Here is a 16,870-nt window from a genome sequence, read left to right on the forward strand (position 1 = left end):
TAGAGGCTCATTTGCGTGATCTTCTTTTATCAGATAAAACCACTCTTTAAGCAGTATATCTCCTTGCCGCCTCAGATGTACATGATACTCTAACATAGAGGATAGCCATTGTTGTCAACATATCTGATATCAGAATTGTATCAATATTCAGATGACATCACTCTTCTGATCCATAAGATTGTCCGATAAACCTCAATATTGGATACTGTTAAAACCTCCTCTTTGAATAATGAAGGAGAAGGAAAGCTAGTATATCCCATAATTCTTCACGTTTTAGACTGAGGCGTCCTCTTCTCTTTCCAATTTTACAGTTTTTAAGTCAGACATTTTCAAGACCCGACATATTTTATTTAGTAGTCTTCGATGTAAACTCTGTCGCGTCTAGTCACTCTGTCTCTAACCGATATCAGTGTTACTCAAAAGTCTGATTAAGCTGTATGAATTTCACATAATATTATCCAATTAAACCCACTTTACGACCTTTGTCTCTCTTGTACTCAAGTAATTCCAGATTGTAACCCAGAGGTCATGTGTCTTGTCAGTATTCATGATATTGCCCAATAAACTCCACACAATGTCAATGTCAACGTTTCACCTTGCTGATATGTGGCACTGACTCTAATAAAATGTTGGTACAGTAGAGCTCTTTTATTATTTGATAATGTTCTGAATGTCAATGTCATGCATGCATACATTAGAGTTTTCATTCAAGGTCAATTTTATGTTAGTCGATATCTTTAGTAGATGGCTACACTTTAAATAATAACTACATTCATAGACAGTGGAGCTCCACTGTTTATGCTATAATGTAGCCTATATATGGCTTTTGACCTGTGAGATTTCAACTGTCTCTTCTGTGAACAGGTTACTTTTTAATAATTGAACTTGCTGTTGAGGTTAAAATTTAGTCTGTGGACGTAAAGTAATTCTGTTGAGGAATGTCTTCAGTGTACACAGTAGGCAGTCTTAAAACCCATTGCCATTACATGCTGTAATTTTGAAGTTACATTGCTAACTTTTGAGTTGTGCTCGATTAAAAGCACGCTTGTCTATCACAGTAGAACACCACTGAGGGCGCTTTGCCATCCCAAAATGTTGGCTGTATGACATTCAGACTTCAGTGCAGTATTCTAACCCATATTATGTCTCCGATGATAGGGATTTTTGGCTTCTTTTATAATGGTCAGTACACAGTAAAGAATAGCACACCAAGCCGTCAATAATTGCAAATAAGGTATATTTCCCTGTGATTTTCATTTTACAATGCCAGTATTGATATAATGACAGTGTCATTCACGATATGTTAAGCATATCCCACTATTTGAAATTGTGTCAAAACATAACGGTTTTGTTGAACATGTATTTCAGACAGAGAGGTGACCTCCGGGTTTACAACTTTCTCCTGGATGAAGTCACAAGTTCCCTTCCTTCAATCTGCCAGTCAAATTATGATGAACCAGAGGGCTACAACTACAACATCAAACTGGCTGTCCCGTATGATAATATATGACGAAGCAGTACTAAAACTACAATCCTGGATATCTTCCTCGGGATGAGTTGCCTTCACCAACTGACATTTACAGGAACAAGGAACATTGAAAGTTGTCATTATTATCTTTCAGTGATGTTCAGTCGAACAACAAGTTCAGAAATCGTCGCTGTGTATTTGCTAATTTGACATATCAGTTTTTGATCACAGAGCACCACTTTGAGCTCTTATTGGTACATCTGTTGTCTGGACCGTCAAATACAGTAATTGAAATGGATAGTTTGTCAGTGGTATTATTTCATAGTACCCACAGTAACTCTCAAATGACTGATCAGAATATCGTTTTCGACACCATGTACATTTCCCCCGACAGCCATATGGAACTACTTTTTGAGGTCATGTATGCAATATTGAGAGGATAGGACTTTGTTCATTGAAATGTCGACACTTAATGTAAATGGAGGGGGTTGTTGGAACTATCATCGTCCATCCAAGAATAATTTTAGCATCATGGTAAAAATGGAGAGAAAAAGCCATCAGGCCATGTAATTGTCAAATTATTTGTGTATTTGAACAAATGGAGAGATGACAAAGGCTTTGAAAAAGAATAATTGTATGATGATGCGTGTGTAAATCAGTGATCAAAGAGGTACAGTAAACGTCTCCGTTGTGATTGTGACACGGTAGGAACTACTAGTATTTTCAAACCAGTTCACCGATAATCATATGCAATACTGCATTAAACTCCCATGAGATTCAATCAACATGGAACTCGCTCTCGGGCAATCATTTGTTACAGCTAGCATGGTGACACTGATTGCATGAAACTTATTTGTTTATAAATACCAGAAATTTATCTCTTCCTGGTTTGTTGTGAGTCTAGTGATGAAATAAAAAAAAGCAAATTAAACAATTTACTTTTATCAATAATATTTTAGTATGGTTTTACTCATTTTAATATCATGATGTGAACATGGTATGAGCAATAAATATTTTTACTATACTACTTCTATGTGTCTCTCAATTACATATGATTTTAAACCTTGATGTAAACAAAGGTTTATCCAAAATATTGCAGTAGCCTGGCCTGGTTGATTCTGCAAAGGATATATATCAGTGCATAATTTTGCATTGTATAAACATTCTCCATTTAGGTGAGTCATAATCATATGAGCTGTATAAGTAATATAGACAAAAACACTTCTTCAGGAAAAAGAATCAGATTGCACTTAATTCCTAGTGTACGTGTGTCATGCATGTACAAAATGAAGCTACTACAACTCATGTTTGAAATTCTTAAAACAGATGATGCTTTGCTTTATATTTATGTTTTTCAATGGATCTTCCCACAGTCACAGCTTTTGTCCTTCTTTTGTCCAGATTATACGAGATATTTTATCATTCAACCATAAATACAAAGTATTGCCTCTCACCACTCGCTGAACGCCAAGGACTCTGGAGAGAAATTCTTCATACTTATATCATTCCCAAACTTTTACAAAGTAGATGTCGTTCTTCAGCATGCCATTGTGTGTTTCAACCATCAAAGTATGTATGTTTACCTTTACCGTTATGATCTGATCAATTGAATTATATTGCAAGACAATGGAATAGTACCAACTTTTAAATATGGAAACTTGCATTGAATCTTGTGACATTTTCCTGTGGATGAATTTCTGATTTTTTTGACCAGTTGCTTCTCTGTCACATCTAATGGAATATGATAACCTTCAGTCGCAATGTGTGCAGGAGATAGTCTGGCATGTGAAGGTAGAGGGCGCTGTTACACACAGACTCACAAGACAGTAATATCGGAGTATTATTGAACCACTTCTGACTTACTGCAATATCTGCTACTTTTCGTTGCTCTCTACCGTAAATCGCACTAAGTTGTTAAAAATCTCGCAAACGGCTGCTAAGATAATTGGTAGACCCACTCCGTCCCTTTCAGTGCTCACGGATAATGCAATACTGCGCAAAGCACGATCAATCACTGCTGACGTAAACCATCCTTTGTATTCCTCTTTTGAATTGTTGCCTTCAGGAAGGAGATTTCGCTGCTTGAAGTGTAACAAATTAAGGTGCCTACAGCAAGAGCATTGTTCCAACAGCCATCAAGAGACTCAATCTCTGAAGTGTATTTTTTTTTTCGTGTGTTTGCTGACTTAGTCTGTGTTTTGTTTTGTTTTTGTTTTTTATGTCTGTCAGGTCGTTATTTTTATCCTCTGATCTGTAAGGTGATTATTCTTTTTAGGACTATAAAAGTATAATAATAATGATAATAATAATAATAATAGTAATAATAATGCAATCTTAGTATCTAGCTTGCTCAGATTTAACAACGTTTTACTCTTTGGAGTTCATTTCTTTCACATCGCACTCATGTCCAATACTTCATATTCTATACAGTCTCCTGTTGTGAATGATATAAAAAAATTACTGTATTTTATTAGATCATTCCCGTGATGCCCTTTTCATCTTCACATATTTGCTTGCCATTTACCGCTCACTGAGAATATTCATACATGTTAGAAGCGCCAATTTAATATTGTGAGCTAAAGAGTTAAAAAGTGTTTTGTTGTAAAGATCATGTGAGTGGTCAGGTTACAGTTAAGGACAAGTAATGTTGCTGAATGTGCTGCTTTTATCCTTGACAAGTCTTTTTAACCACATTGTACTGATATTTTTGAGTTTGCGATTCAAAGTCATCAGCTTCCTAAAACATATGCTGTTTGACTACTATTCCATGTTAACTTTGTGCTACTTTATATTTCTTTCCCTGTTCAGTTTTGCGAATATTGACATTTCAGCGTCTGTATGCGCGAGTAAAAGGGGAAAAGATTCTGTTAAGAGGGAAAGTGAAAAAAGATGCCAGAATTAACAGAGTTGAAGAGATATTATTCCAGGTGAAGTGAAGAAAGAAGCATAATGCTTCAGAATCTTTCAAACCCAATCTTTCAAGCCTACAGCCATGAATATCAAATCGTCCACTCCTCATTAAATCTTCACATGGCTGTTTGTGTTCATCCAACAGCTGACGAATTGTGATGTCGCATAGGAATTAATCTAGAGTCAATTCGCTATCTCTACAGCAATATGCACGCTGATAGTGCTTCTACACTGCCACATGGTATTGTATTTGTATTTTTTTTTATTTGTTTATTCATTTATTCGGAAATCCTACGGGATCAAGTCCAATTTACTGGTTCCTCGAAAGCTCAAAGAAAAAGTTTAGAAGTATAAAGGGATTAAAAAATTTGAACCTGAGTAAAATTTTGAGAGTTTCGTTTTGTGAAACCCAACATTATAAAAGATTTATTAACAGTAAAAGAAATATGATCTGAAAAACTTAAGTTTCAGGTTTAAAGAACTCCAAATGTTAAACTTTTTGCTGTAGATTAAGCATGGTTTCTAAAATACAATCGTGGAGTATGTTAAGGCACGGCTCCCACAAGGGCGCCCTCTATAGACGAATGCGTTTCGGTTTTACTGGCTAAATCGACTCATCCTTCCGTATTAGTCAAACTTTGTATATTTATTTTATAAAAAACGACTCCGCAAAATAGTATTATGTTGATGAAATCCCCGAAATAGTTATTAATTTTACTAAAAAACGGTATTTTGGGTTCGAAAATGGTATTGTCAGTTCGAGCACAGAATCCAGCCGCTAGACTCCCCCAGATCCTGTAAACAACCACATTGTCCATGTTGACCCCATTTTCCATCACTAGTGCGACCTATACTGTAAGAAATTTCGCCCCCGTATTAATGACTCGCCACAAAATATCAGCTGACCCTTGACGGACGACCTCCAATACGAGCGTAATTGGGGTCAAACTGTGCCTGCACTTGCTTTCTGGGATAAAGAATTGTCAGCATGATATCGACAAACATGTCAATATAATATTCAAATCAGCGATTTTAAAAAAATAACATGTTTAGCGGCTGGATTTTGGCATTTTTCTTTTCGTAATTTGGGACTCTAGCCGGCCCGGGGAATCCCTATGCAGGCCCCTGGGGAAGCCCATCCAGGGACCACATAACAATGCTTTATGGGTAGAGACAGCTGACTGTATCCTAGTAACGAGGCGGTCGCGTCCATTTCAGCACGCATTCAGCAATCGCGTCGGTGCGAGAGCAGTTGGAGATCGATAAAATATTTAACCTTGCTTTTGTCTCTGACGGTTTTTTGTACATGTCGTGAGTAGTGACAATCAGTTTTTGCTAAAACACCTCAGTCTGTCATTGATGAATGATTGCGAAAACAAGTGGCGGGCCACATCAGGGATCAACGCGTGTGCTGATGGTGGCAACCATGTTGGCGTAGCCACAATATCGTTCATCTAACTGCGTTCATTTCGATATGTAAAAGTCTTCGTTGGCTCTGGACATGCTAAAGACCGAAACGGTGAAGTTGGTTGGCATAAATAGCCGTTCAAAATCTAGCGGTTCGGGTCTCTTGCCCACGTGAGCTGAAGCCTCGAAGACTACACTCGCACACTACATACCATAAGCTTACATACACGTCCGCGATGCAGTTCAATCGTGCTGAGCGCGCGCGCTCGTGGAAACCTGAATATTTATTTGTGCAAATTTGCATATTCATAAGAAATTTCACGAGCCTCGCCTTAACGTACTCGAGAATTGCAAAATCAATAAAAAACCTTGTTGGTAATGGTGGTAGTTCGCACCTCGAATGTGAAAGACTTAAACTTTTGCTCAAACGTTCCTTGAGGAATCTTTAACATACTCTTTCAAAACCAAGAATAAAAATCAGGGGGTCAGCGTGCAATATATGGTACTAGAGAAACAAATAACTCAAGATTTACCGATATTTAAAATTCAAAATGGCAGCCATCCCTATGTTAACTCTGTGGATAAAAATAAAGTTTTCTAATTTCGAAAAACTAAGAGGTGAAACGTTTCCTTACACCCAGAGCTTTAAAATGTACCCCACAAGCGGTACAACAGAAAAGAATTGTAAAAGTGTGAGAGTCCAAATTTGTGTCCCCGAGGCGCGTTCAACTTTAACCATGCTCGTAGCAGACAAAAGGGTCATGCATTCACTCATTGATCTGTATAAGAATATACCAAACTGTATCAGTGAAACACTCGATTAAAATAGAAATTGTCGAAAACCATAAGACCTCATGCTTGAGAAAATCTGCTTGTAAATTTTGTCCGGTATATACTGTTGGTCAAAATAATTAACATCACAATACAAAATAATCACAATCATACCCATTCATTATCCGATAACACTGGTTCAAAATTCGTCATACATAGTCAATTGTTACAAAACATCAGCACAGAACAGACGGTAAAGCACAAGTACACACAACGATGTCAAATTCATGAAAGATATATGAACTCTGGCAAAGAGACTAGAAGTGATGTCATATGGCGCGTAATGCATGCCAAATTAACATCCGTTTTCCTACACCACTGACCGAATTTTCCACTAGTTATCCACATTCGGCTTGCCGATTTCTGAACCCACTCACTGAATTATTCAAGTGGTTAGCGATTCTGAACCCACTTACTGCATCCTTCACGTGGTCAGCGATTTCTGAACCCACTCACTTACATTCAAGTGGTTAGCGATTTCTGAACCCACCACAGGGGATTCGATCTCCGATGATGACGATGATGATGATTAAACATTTAAAAATGAAGAAAAATAAAAATATATTTGGACTCAGTAAAGTTGTTGTTGTTGTTGTTGTTATTGTTGTTGTTGTAGTTGATAGTATTTGCAGAAAAGGACAAATTATGTGCTGCAAAATTCAATACAGCCTCACTGTACACATGGAGGTAAGCTACCTCCATGCTATACACATGCGCTCCAAATTAGGCTGTATTGAATTTGCAACGCACATGCATAGTTAGGCAGCAACGCACATGTATAGTTAGGCTGTATTGAATTTGCAACGCACATGTATAGTTAGGCTGTATTGAATTTGCGACGCACATGTATAGTTAGGCTGTGTTGAAATTTGCAGCGCATACTTTGTTCTTTTCTGCAAATAGTATCAACAACGACAACAACAACAATAACAACAACAATAACAACAAATTTACTGAGTCCAAATATATGTTTATTTATCTTCATTTTTAATATTTAATCATCATCATCGTCATCATCGGAGATTGAATCCCCTGTGAACCCACTCGCTGAATTCTTCATGTGGTCAGCGATTTCTGAACCCACTCACTGTATCCTTCAACTAGTTAGCGATTTCTGAACCCACTCACTGAATCCTTCAACTGGTTAGCGATTTCTGAACCCACTCACTGAATCCTCCAAGTGGTTAGCGATTTCTGAACCCACTCGTTGAATTCTTCATGTGGTCAGCGATTTCTGAACCAACTCACTGAATCCTTCAAGTGGTCAGCGATTTCTGAACCAAGTCACTGAATTCTTCAAGTACTGAACTCCCTAAGCTCAACTTCATTAGTTTCGACTTATGACAAGAAACAAGACCCCTACGTCACACAGCGTCATGCCTACGTCAAATGTCGTCACAAAAATTGTGGTGTCAATTTTCACTAGCATGCTAAGGGGGCGAAATTAGCTTTGACCTCTGTGTTTTACGTCGACACACACTCCGTCAGTGGATTATTTTTATTTTATTTTTTCTTCCTGGCCTTAAAGCCCCATTATTTTTTAACTTTTAACCTTTTTTTGTTCGATATTACATGTTATTCCCTTTCATCCATCGTGAAATGTTGTTCAGTGAAGAAATACGCCAAATTTGAGCTTCTGTACTGACATGCAAACGCTAAATACTGCCTGATCGAGTTGGATTGCCGCGCGGGTTTGTTGACAACGCACATGTATACGTCTTGCAGCATGCCTCGCACGAGTGATCGCTCGCATGGAAGTACAGTTCTCGTCATCGTACGGTTTCAGAAAAACGACAATATGGTAATTGAATATCGTAGACAAGGAACGTTCCCAGGAAACGATAAAAGAAAAATGTTCTTAACGTATTTTAAGACCTTAGAATAGTTCAATGTCGTATAATAAGAGGCTCTCATCAGCCAACAGTCCCAAAAAATTCCTGGGGCCATGCCGCGCCATGCCGGGGCAAACGTCCACGGTCGCTGGCTGAATTACCTGCGAATGATTTTATTTTGTTCTCCTCTGTTCAAAAACGTACTGTTACTGTGTTTCAGAGGATACAGAACTTTGGGAGAGGAGGCTGACATTATATTCTGGTACAATGTGTGCGTTATATACGGATTATTCAAACTGAAGTTGGCAGAGCCGGATGCGCACCCTGCACAAGGTCACACAGGAACTCCCGGTACCGATGTAAAATCAAGACGACACTATATGCACTTGGCTCACTTCTGTAGGCAAATAACTATCAAAATTGAGTAACTTAAAGTAATAAAATTCAGCTGATTGCCGCATTAGCTGCAAGGTGATTGCGAAATCGAAGCAACATATTTTGGCAATGCACGGCAGCCTATCGAATGCAAGTGAACGCGATGGCCTTTGGCAGAAAGTAGGGAAACCGTCATTATTTACGACCTGATGTTACAATCGATACTAACCGATAACGTATCAAACCCGATAACGTAGGAAAAATTACCGATAACGTAGTAACGAACCGATAACGTAGTAAATTGTGCAGATATATGTGTCATGAATTCTTTAAGAAATAAGTAAGGGGAGAACCATTTGATTTCTGGGGGGGGGTATGGAGGAAGATGGTATGGGAGCAATTTTTTTTTTTCCTGTCAGAGTGACAGCAATTTTTTTTTCTACTGTCAGACCTGCATCAATTTTTTTTTTCCAAATGGAGTAGCAGTGCAATTTTTTTTTTATCGGTCATCAAGTTTGTAATGCGTTGTATGTAAGGGAGCCGTCATTATTTACGGCCTGAAACTCCGAAATTTCGAGTGACCCCCGCCCTTCACCAACCCATGATGAATTTGAGTAACCTCCCTCTCTAACTCTGAAATTTTGACCGATCCCCCACTTAGAAAAATTAAATACCAATACATGTAATTGTAAAATTCACAAAATACAGCAACAGTAAAGACCTATCAAATCCTGAAGTACCCTGCTAGACTATCATCAGTTATCTCATGATGGTTCAAAAAAGGTGAACACATCAAAATGAAATTCAAAGTCACAATAAAATAAAGATATAAAAGATCACGCAGTATCTAATCATATAGTACATTGTTTAATTTGGATGGATATTATGACAGGGTTTTCACTAGGATATCTGACCGGGCAGAATTTGAAAGTACAGGGGGAGAACATGAGAGAGGCTTAGGGGGAAGTGTCACAGAGGCTTTCTCCTATCTTGCATGGAAATGTTTAAGATATTGATGTGTGCAATGGTGCAGTCTGGTGCAATCTGAGAGTTTTTTTAATTTGTTTAATAAGTGAAACTGTTCGAATACCCCAAGGGGGAGAGCACGAGAGGGGGGGTTCCCCCTCTTGTATTGGAAATTTTGAGAAATTGATGTGTTTAATGGTGCAATCTGAGGAGTTTCAGTTTATTTTGCACTCAGTAAAACTGTTTGAAAACCAGATATGAACTGAATATGCTCACGTGTTTTACAACAGGTTCATTAATAGTAGAACGCTTCACAGAACAATAAGATATATGTTATCAATGTATGTAGCAGGTTTTTCAACTTCGCACAGTACTCTCAGAGTTTAATCACTAATTACAAAACTTTATTTAATATGCAATTAACTTGACACTGCTCAATGCTTTATGGAACAATTAGATATCCACCAGATCAACATTTGTAGCACGTTTTATTTAATTTAATGCTGTAATTTTAGAGTAATGTCACTAATTACAAAGTTCATTAAATATGCAAATGAACCCTAAATTAACTTGACACTGTTCAATGATTCATAGCACAATTAAATATTTATCAAATCAACATCTGTAGCAAGTTTCATCAAATTTAACGCTGTAATTTTGGAGTTATATACCTAATTACAAAGTTTATTAAATATTCAAATGAACCCTTAATTAACTTTACAGTACTAAATGCTTTACAACACAGTTAGATATCTGTCGTATCAGTATGTGCAGCAGTTTTCATCACATTTGATGCAGTTATTTCGGAGTTATATGACTAATTATAAGACTTCATGAAATATGCAAATGAGCTGATTATTAACTTGACACTGCTCAATGCTTCTCAGTACAATTGGATATTTATCAGATCAACATCTGTAGCAAGTTTCATCAAATTTAACGCTGTAATTCTGGAGTTATATCACTAATTACAAAGTTTATTAAATATGCAAATGAAACCTTAATTAACTTAACGCAACTAAATGCTCTTCACCACAATTAGATATCTGTCGGATCAGTATCTGCAGCAGATTTCATCATATTTGGTGCAATTATTTTGGAGTTATATCACTAATTACAAAACTTCATAAAATATGCAAATGACCTATTTGTTAACTTGACACTGCCAAATGCTTCTCAGTACAATTAGATATTTATCAAAACAATATCTGTACCCAATTTCACTGACTTGGGTGCCGTAATTTCAGAGTTATATACCTATTTACAAAGTTCATTAAATATGCAAATGAACCCTTAATTTCACACTACTAAATGCTTTACACTACAGTTAGATAAAAATTGGATCAGTATCTGTAGCAGATTTCATCACATTTGGTGAAATTATATCAGAGTTATATGACTAATTACAAACCTTCATAAAATATGCAAATGAGCTATTTATTAACTTGACACTGCCTAATGCTTCTAAGTATAATAAGATATACATAAGATCAATATTTGCTGCAAGTATCATCAAGTTTGGTGCAGGAATTTCAGAATTATCTCACTAATAACAAAAGTTCATTAAATATGCAAATGAGAAGATAATTGACATGACACTCACAGTATCATCATAATGTTCGTAGATTGTCATGTGTGAAAAGTTTCATGAAATTTTGTGCAGTATTTCTTGATATATGTGTACACTGTCATTACCGTCTCCATAGGGAAACCATTGTAAGGAAAAAAACAATATTGCATAACTTCATTAATATGCAAGCCACACTAACCAAAATCTAATCAGTTCTTGCAAGTAGCATATGGTACCTGTGTACCAAATCTGACTTGAATCCGTTCAGGCGTTTTTGAGTTATCGTGTAAACAGACAGACAGACACACACACACACACACACACTAACCACACACACACACACACACACACGGACAGACAGACAGACATCGCTATGACAATAGCCCATGTGTTTACACACGTGAGCTAATGGACATTGAACACTGATATTTTTTCCATTTTTTGCATGATCAGTTTTTGAGTCACAATATTCAACAACCAAACAATGACAATACAATTTGTGAAAAACAGTTCTGTTTGCCAGAGACTGAAGAAAATGAATATACAGGAACGTAAAATCTGTGACCTTCTTGTGTCATTTCTCCAGCTGCCAGCTTCTTATGAAAAGCCTGAATATGGTATGTTTGCGATCCAGTGTTTGTGGTCAGAAAAACAAGGCTCACACATTGTATTTCATTATATTTGTTGTTCCTCAATTTTTCATTGTCAAGGTATATCTTTCTAACAAATTTATATTGAAAAAATAATATATTGGTTTTAACACTAGTTTATTAGTCCCCGCGGACGAAGTCCGGCGGGGACTTATAGATTGGGTCCCGTCTGTGCGTCCGTCCGTCCGTCCGTCCGTCCGTCCGTCCGTCATCAACAGTTTCTCAGACACTGCTGAACCATTTCGTTCAAACTCGGCACAAAGGCATAGCACTATGACCTACAGATGCACGTCAATTTATTTTGTGATACGATCCAATATGGCCGCGAGGCGGCCATTTTGTTGCGATTTTTCATGTCTTTGGACCATAACTCAAACATCCTTGAACAGATTCTGTTCAAACTTGGCACAAAGGCATAACACTATGGCTTTTATATCCATGTTAAATTATATCACGATATGATCCAATATGGGCGCGAGGCGGCCATTTTGTTGCGATTTTTCATGTCTTTGGACCATAACTCAGACATCCTTGAACATATTCTGTTCAACCTTGGCACAAAGGCATAACACTGTGGCCTACATGTGCATGTCAAATTATTTTGCGATACGATTCAACATGGCCGCGAGGCGGCCATTTGTTTGCGATTTTTTCATGTCTTTGAACCATAACTCAAATATCCTTGAACCGATTCTGTTCAAACTTTGCACAAAGGCATAACACTATGGCATACATATGCTTGTCAAATTATATTGCGATACGATCCAATATGGGCGTGAGGCGGCCATTTTGTTGGGATCTTTCATGTTTTTGGATCATAACTCAGACATCCTTGAACAGATTCTGTTAAAACTTGGCACAAATGCATAACACTATGGCCTTCATGTGCATGTAAAATTATTTTGCGATACGATCCAATATGGGCGTGAGGCAGCCATTTTGTTGCGATTTTTCATGTCTTTGGACCATAACTCCAGACATCCTTGAACCGATTCTGTTCAAATTTGGCACAAAAGCAAAACATTATGCCCTTCATATGAACGCCACTTTATTTCATGATATGATCCAATATGGCCGACAGGCGTCCATTTTTTGCGATTTTCTCATGTCTCTGAACCATAACTCAAACATCCTTGAACTGATTTTGTTCAAACTTGGCACAAAGGCAAAGCACTATGGCATACATATGCATGTATCAATTAACCTTGCGATAGGATCCAATATGGCTGCAGAACTGCCATTTTGTTTGAATTTCTGCCATTTTGTTTGAATTTTGCATGTCTTTGAAGCATAATTCAAGGTCATTAAACCCATTTTGTCCAAACTTGGCACAAAGATCAGCACTATGGTACACATACATGTATACATGTCAATTTACTTCTTGACATGTTCCAATATGGCTGCCAGATTGTCACTTTGGATTTTTTCATGTCTTTGAGGCTTAATCATATGCAAATATTCCTTATCCAATGTTGTTGAGACTTGGTACAAAGATAAAGTACTATGGCATACTTATGCATGTCTACTAATTTTGTGCTACGATCCATATGGTCAATAGACAGCCATTTGATTTCAATTTTATAAACATAGGTCACTGTCCTTCAATGGACTGATTTTGTTTAAACGTGATATGGCTGCATTCTTGTGCACATTAATTGTTTCATTATATGATCCAAAATGGCTGATTACAACAACATACCCGATCCCATACCATTTGAAAATTCCACCAAACCATGTGTATAGTATGTGCTGTCATGACACTAGAGGCAGTGAGGGCATCGTTATGTGTGATGTAATAAAAAGTTCCTTTAGTGGTCAACACCGGCAGAGATGAGTCTTTTATTGAACGTTCCTCAGATTACTTTATTATGCAAGTCACAGGCCTGATGCACCCGTTGCATCAATGTCATTCCACAGCTACCTAGACACCAAAGATTATAACAAAATGGACAAGCGGGGACTGTGTCATCAACGATGACTTGTTGACTCCTGTCTTGTGTTTTAAATTTTCACAATTTACAGAAGTCAAATAGTCCCCTTTAGATAGTGCCTATGCCATTAAGATATTGCAACAGAAATCCTGAAATATGATTTCTTGGGTCAGAAAATGGAAGGAAAACATTGAGTGTACTGAGGTGTAAAGTAGACCTATGTAGTGCATGCTTATATCATAAGTGCTGGGAAAAAAACATAAGAATTGCTTGTGGTAAAAACATTTGCGCCGCCTATGGCGGCGCGCCGACAAAGAATACATGAGAATAAGGTTTCCAAATTTTGCTTATTTCTGGTGCATTGTGACAATTTTTTTTCTCTTCTGTCTGTTATGACAATTTTTTTTTTCTCAGGCCATGACAGGATCAATTTTTTTTTTCTTCTCTCTCACCTGGTGACAAATTTTTTTTTCTCAAAATCCTCCATATCCCCCCCAGAAATCAAATGGTTCTCCCCTAAACAACAGAATCACACCAAGAGGTTAGTTTGCTGTTGGGCCGGGTGTGCACGGGGTCGACTTTGCAGTGAGGCCGGCCGGGATCTCTCTTGTGTTCGAACTTCTACCATGCCTGGAGCGCCATTAATGTTGTGCTGGCATCCAGCCGGTAATTGTACTACGGTAGTCCCCGTTACGTTTGATATTATTTGGAAATACTTTTAAATTACTAAGTAAGACTTTTATACTGTATTCAAGATATAATTTGTTCCTTTCTGAGCATTTTCAATTACGGCAACGATATCGAAGTTGATGGGCTGTACATGTATTGCCTATCCTGTATATACAGCGTAGCCCGGCCGTACGCCAAACTTCGTTTGAGTAGACGGAGCAGAAGCAGTCCCGTCATTTATTTTCAACGAAATTTTCATAATAGGCCTACTCCATAATGGAAGAAACGACTAATTCAATGATTACGATGGTGAAATATTGAATTTTTATTTATATATGTTTTTCTCTCTCAATTCATTCAGCAAACTTGATCTCCGTACCGTCGGTCACAACCACAGGGAATTTAGTAATCTTGTTGTTGTTGTTGTTGTTGTTGTTGTTGTTGTTGTTGATGGTGATGATGATGATGATGATGACGATAATAAAAAATATTAAAAAACAATGTGTCATTCCTTGCTGTTGTTTGTCGATGTTGTAGATAATTGTAAAAGAAAACTGTAATCGTGACCAAAAAACGACGTAGGTCGCCGAACTTTTGCGCGTCTTTGGCTGAGTCTCCAGTTTCGATTGACCAGACCTTTTCGAAGAGCATAGGTTTCTATGGACGCCACAGTATTAACTTGCGTCACAGTCCCTCTATCCATAGAGGGACTGTGCCTGCGTAGATTGACGGTGGTGTCATTACGTTTCGTCTTGTGTGTCAAGAAAGCCTGACTTCTGGTCCGGACAATAAGTCATTTTTCACCCCTTTTACTGTTAATTGTACACGTTTTGTGAGGCGGGCTGGGCATGCGAACCATGCGATTCAGTATCTATTAGGCTACTTACTCAGTAAAGATTATTTCCGGGTCACATCTTACAAGCTTTGATAAAGACCCCCTAGCGTAATGGTCAGCCACCTTCAGAATCCGTGAGTGAATTTGACGGGTCTCTTTTTGAGTGACCGGATTATGGTAGAAAAAATATCAAGTCTGCTGGGGTGCCTAGCGGAATGTAGGCAAGTAGTTAAAGGATTCGGTGAGTTGGTTCAGCAATCGCTGACCACTTGAAGGATTCGGTCAGTGGGTTCAGAAATCGCTAACTAGTTAAAGGATTCAGCGAGTGGGTTCAGAAATCGCTAACCACTTGAATGTAAGTGAGTTGGTTCAGAAATCGCTAACCAGTTGAAGGATTCAGTGAGTGGGTTCAGAAAACGCTGACCACATGAAGAATTCAGTGAGTGGGTCCAGAAATCGCTGACCACATGAAGAATTCAGCGAGTGGGTTCAGAAATCGCTAACCACTTGAATGTAAGTGAGTGGGTTCAGAAATCGCTGACCACGTGAAGGATGCAGTAAGTGGGTTCAGAAATCGCTAACCACTTGAATAATTCAGTGAGTGGGTTCAGAAATCGGCAAGCCGAATGTGGATGACTAGTGGAAAAATTCGGTCAGTGGTGTAAGAAACGGATGTTAATTTTGGCATGCATTACGCGCCATAGATGTCAGGTGTTTCGGAAATAGTAAGCGCATCCTGCCCCACATGTGGCACCCTGCATACATCAATCTGTGAGTCAAATAGATAGTGGTAACCGACTAAGGCCCAATGTCACTGATGCCATCAGTGATCATTTGGCGAAGAGAGATATCGTATTTATTGACCAGCTTGTCATACCTGTCAAAAAGCGTTTGAATATAGAGACAAGCCTTCTCTAGTGTAACCTGGATTTAACAGTTTGTAAGAGAGATGGCTATGTCTCTCTACATAGAATAATAGGTGTTATCCAATATGACTGAATTGCCAGTTTCGGAGGAATAAAAAAAATAAAATGACAATAAAATTAAATTAAAATTAAATAAAATGACAACAATAAGGCACTGCTGCTTAATAGTGGCACCAGGTGTCCGGAATGGGTGCTACGCCCTTCAAGATTATCCAAAAGTGACAAACTTAGTGTTAATTGAGAAATTCATCGAAAGACAGTTCTGAATTATTACTAGGAATGGTGTCACTTGTCATTTGAGAAAAAAAGTGTCTGATTTCTATACCTCATCGTATATCGTATTTGTCATGTAAGGATTTTCTCACGGTGCAAGATGATCAGAGTTAAAGTATGCGAAATGTTTTCAAAATGGCATTATATCAATTGCAGAAAAAAGGTTTTATATCATGCAAGGCAAAATCTACTGGCCATGCAATCCATGGATTCAGAGAATCAAGCCA

The 16,870-nt window shown here is 37.9% G+C and overlaps 1 protein-coding gene across 2 annotated transcripts in view; it reads left to right on the forward strand.

Annotated features, from left to right (window-relative positions):
• Positions 1-16,870, forward strand: part of LOC139145391 (F-box/WD repeat-containing protein 8-like) — a 115,900-nt gene that overhangs the window by 68,338 nt on the left and 30,692 nt on the right. The window contains exon 11 of one of the 2 annotated variants that reach the window (XM_070716529.1): positions 1,369-2,495. The exons of the other annotated variant lie outside the window; for it this stretch is intronic. Coding sequence (XP_070572630.1) covers positions 1,369-1,510 — 142 coding nt within the window. The 3' untranslated portion in view covers positions 1,511-2,495. Of the gene's footprint in view, positions 1-1,368; positions 2,496-16,870 lie in introns of those variants that run through there. 2 annotated transcript variants of the gene reach the window in all.

Source organism: Ptychodera flava, chromosome 12, assembly GCF_041260155.1.
Source record: "Ptychodera flava strain L36383 chromosome 12, AS_Pfla_20210202, whole genome shotgun sequence".
NCBI lineage: Eukaryota > Metazoa > Hemichordata > Enteropneusta > Ptychoderidae > Ptychodera > Ptychodera flava.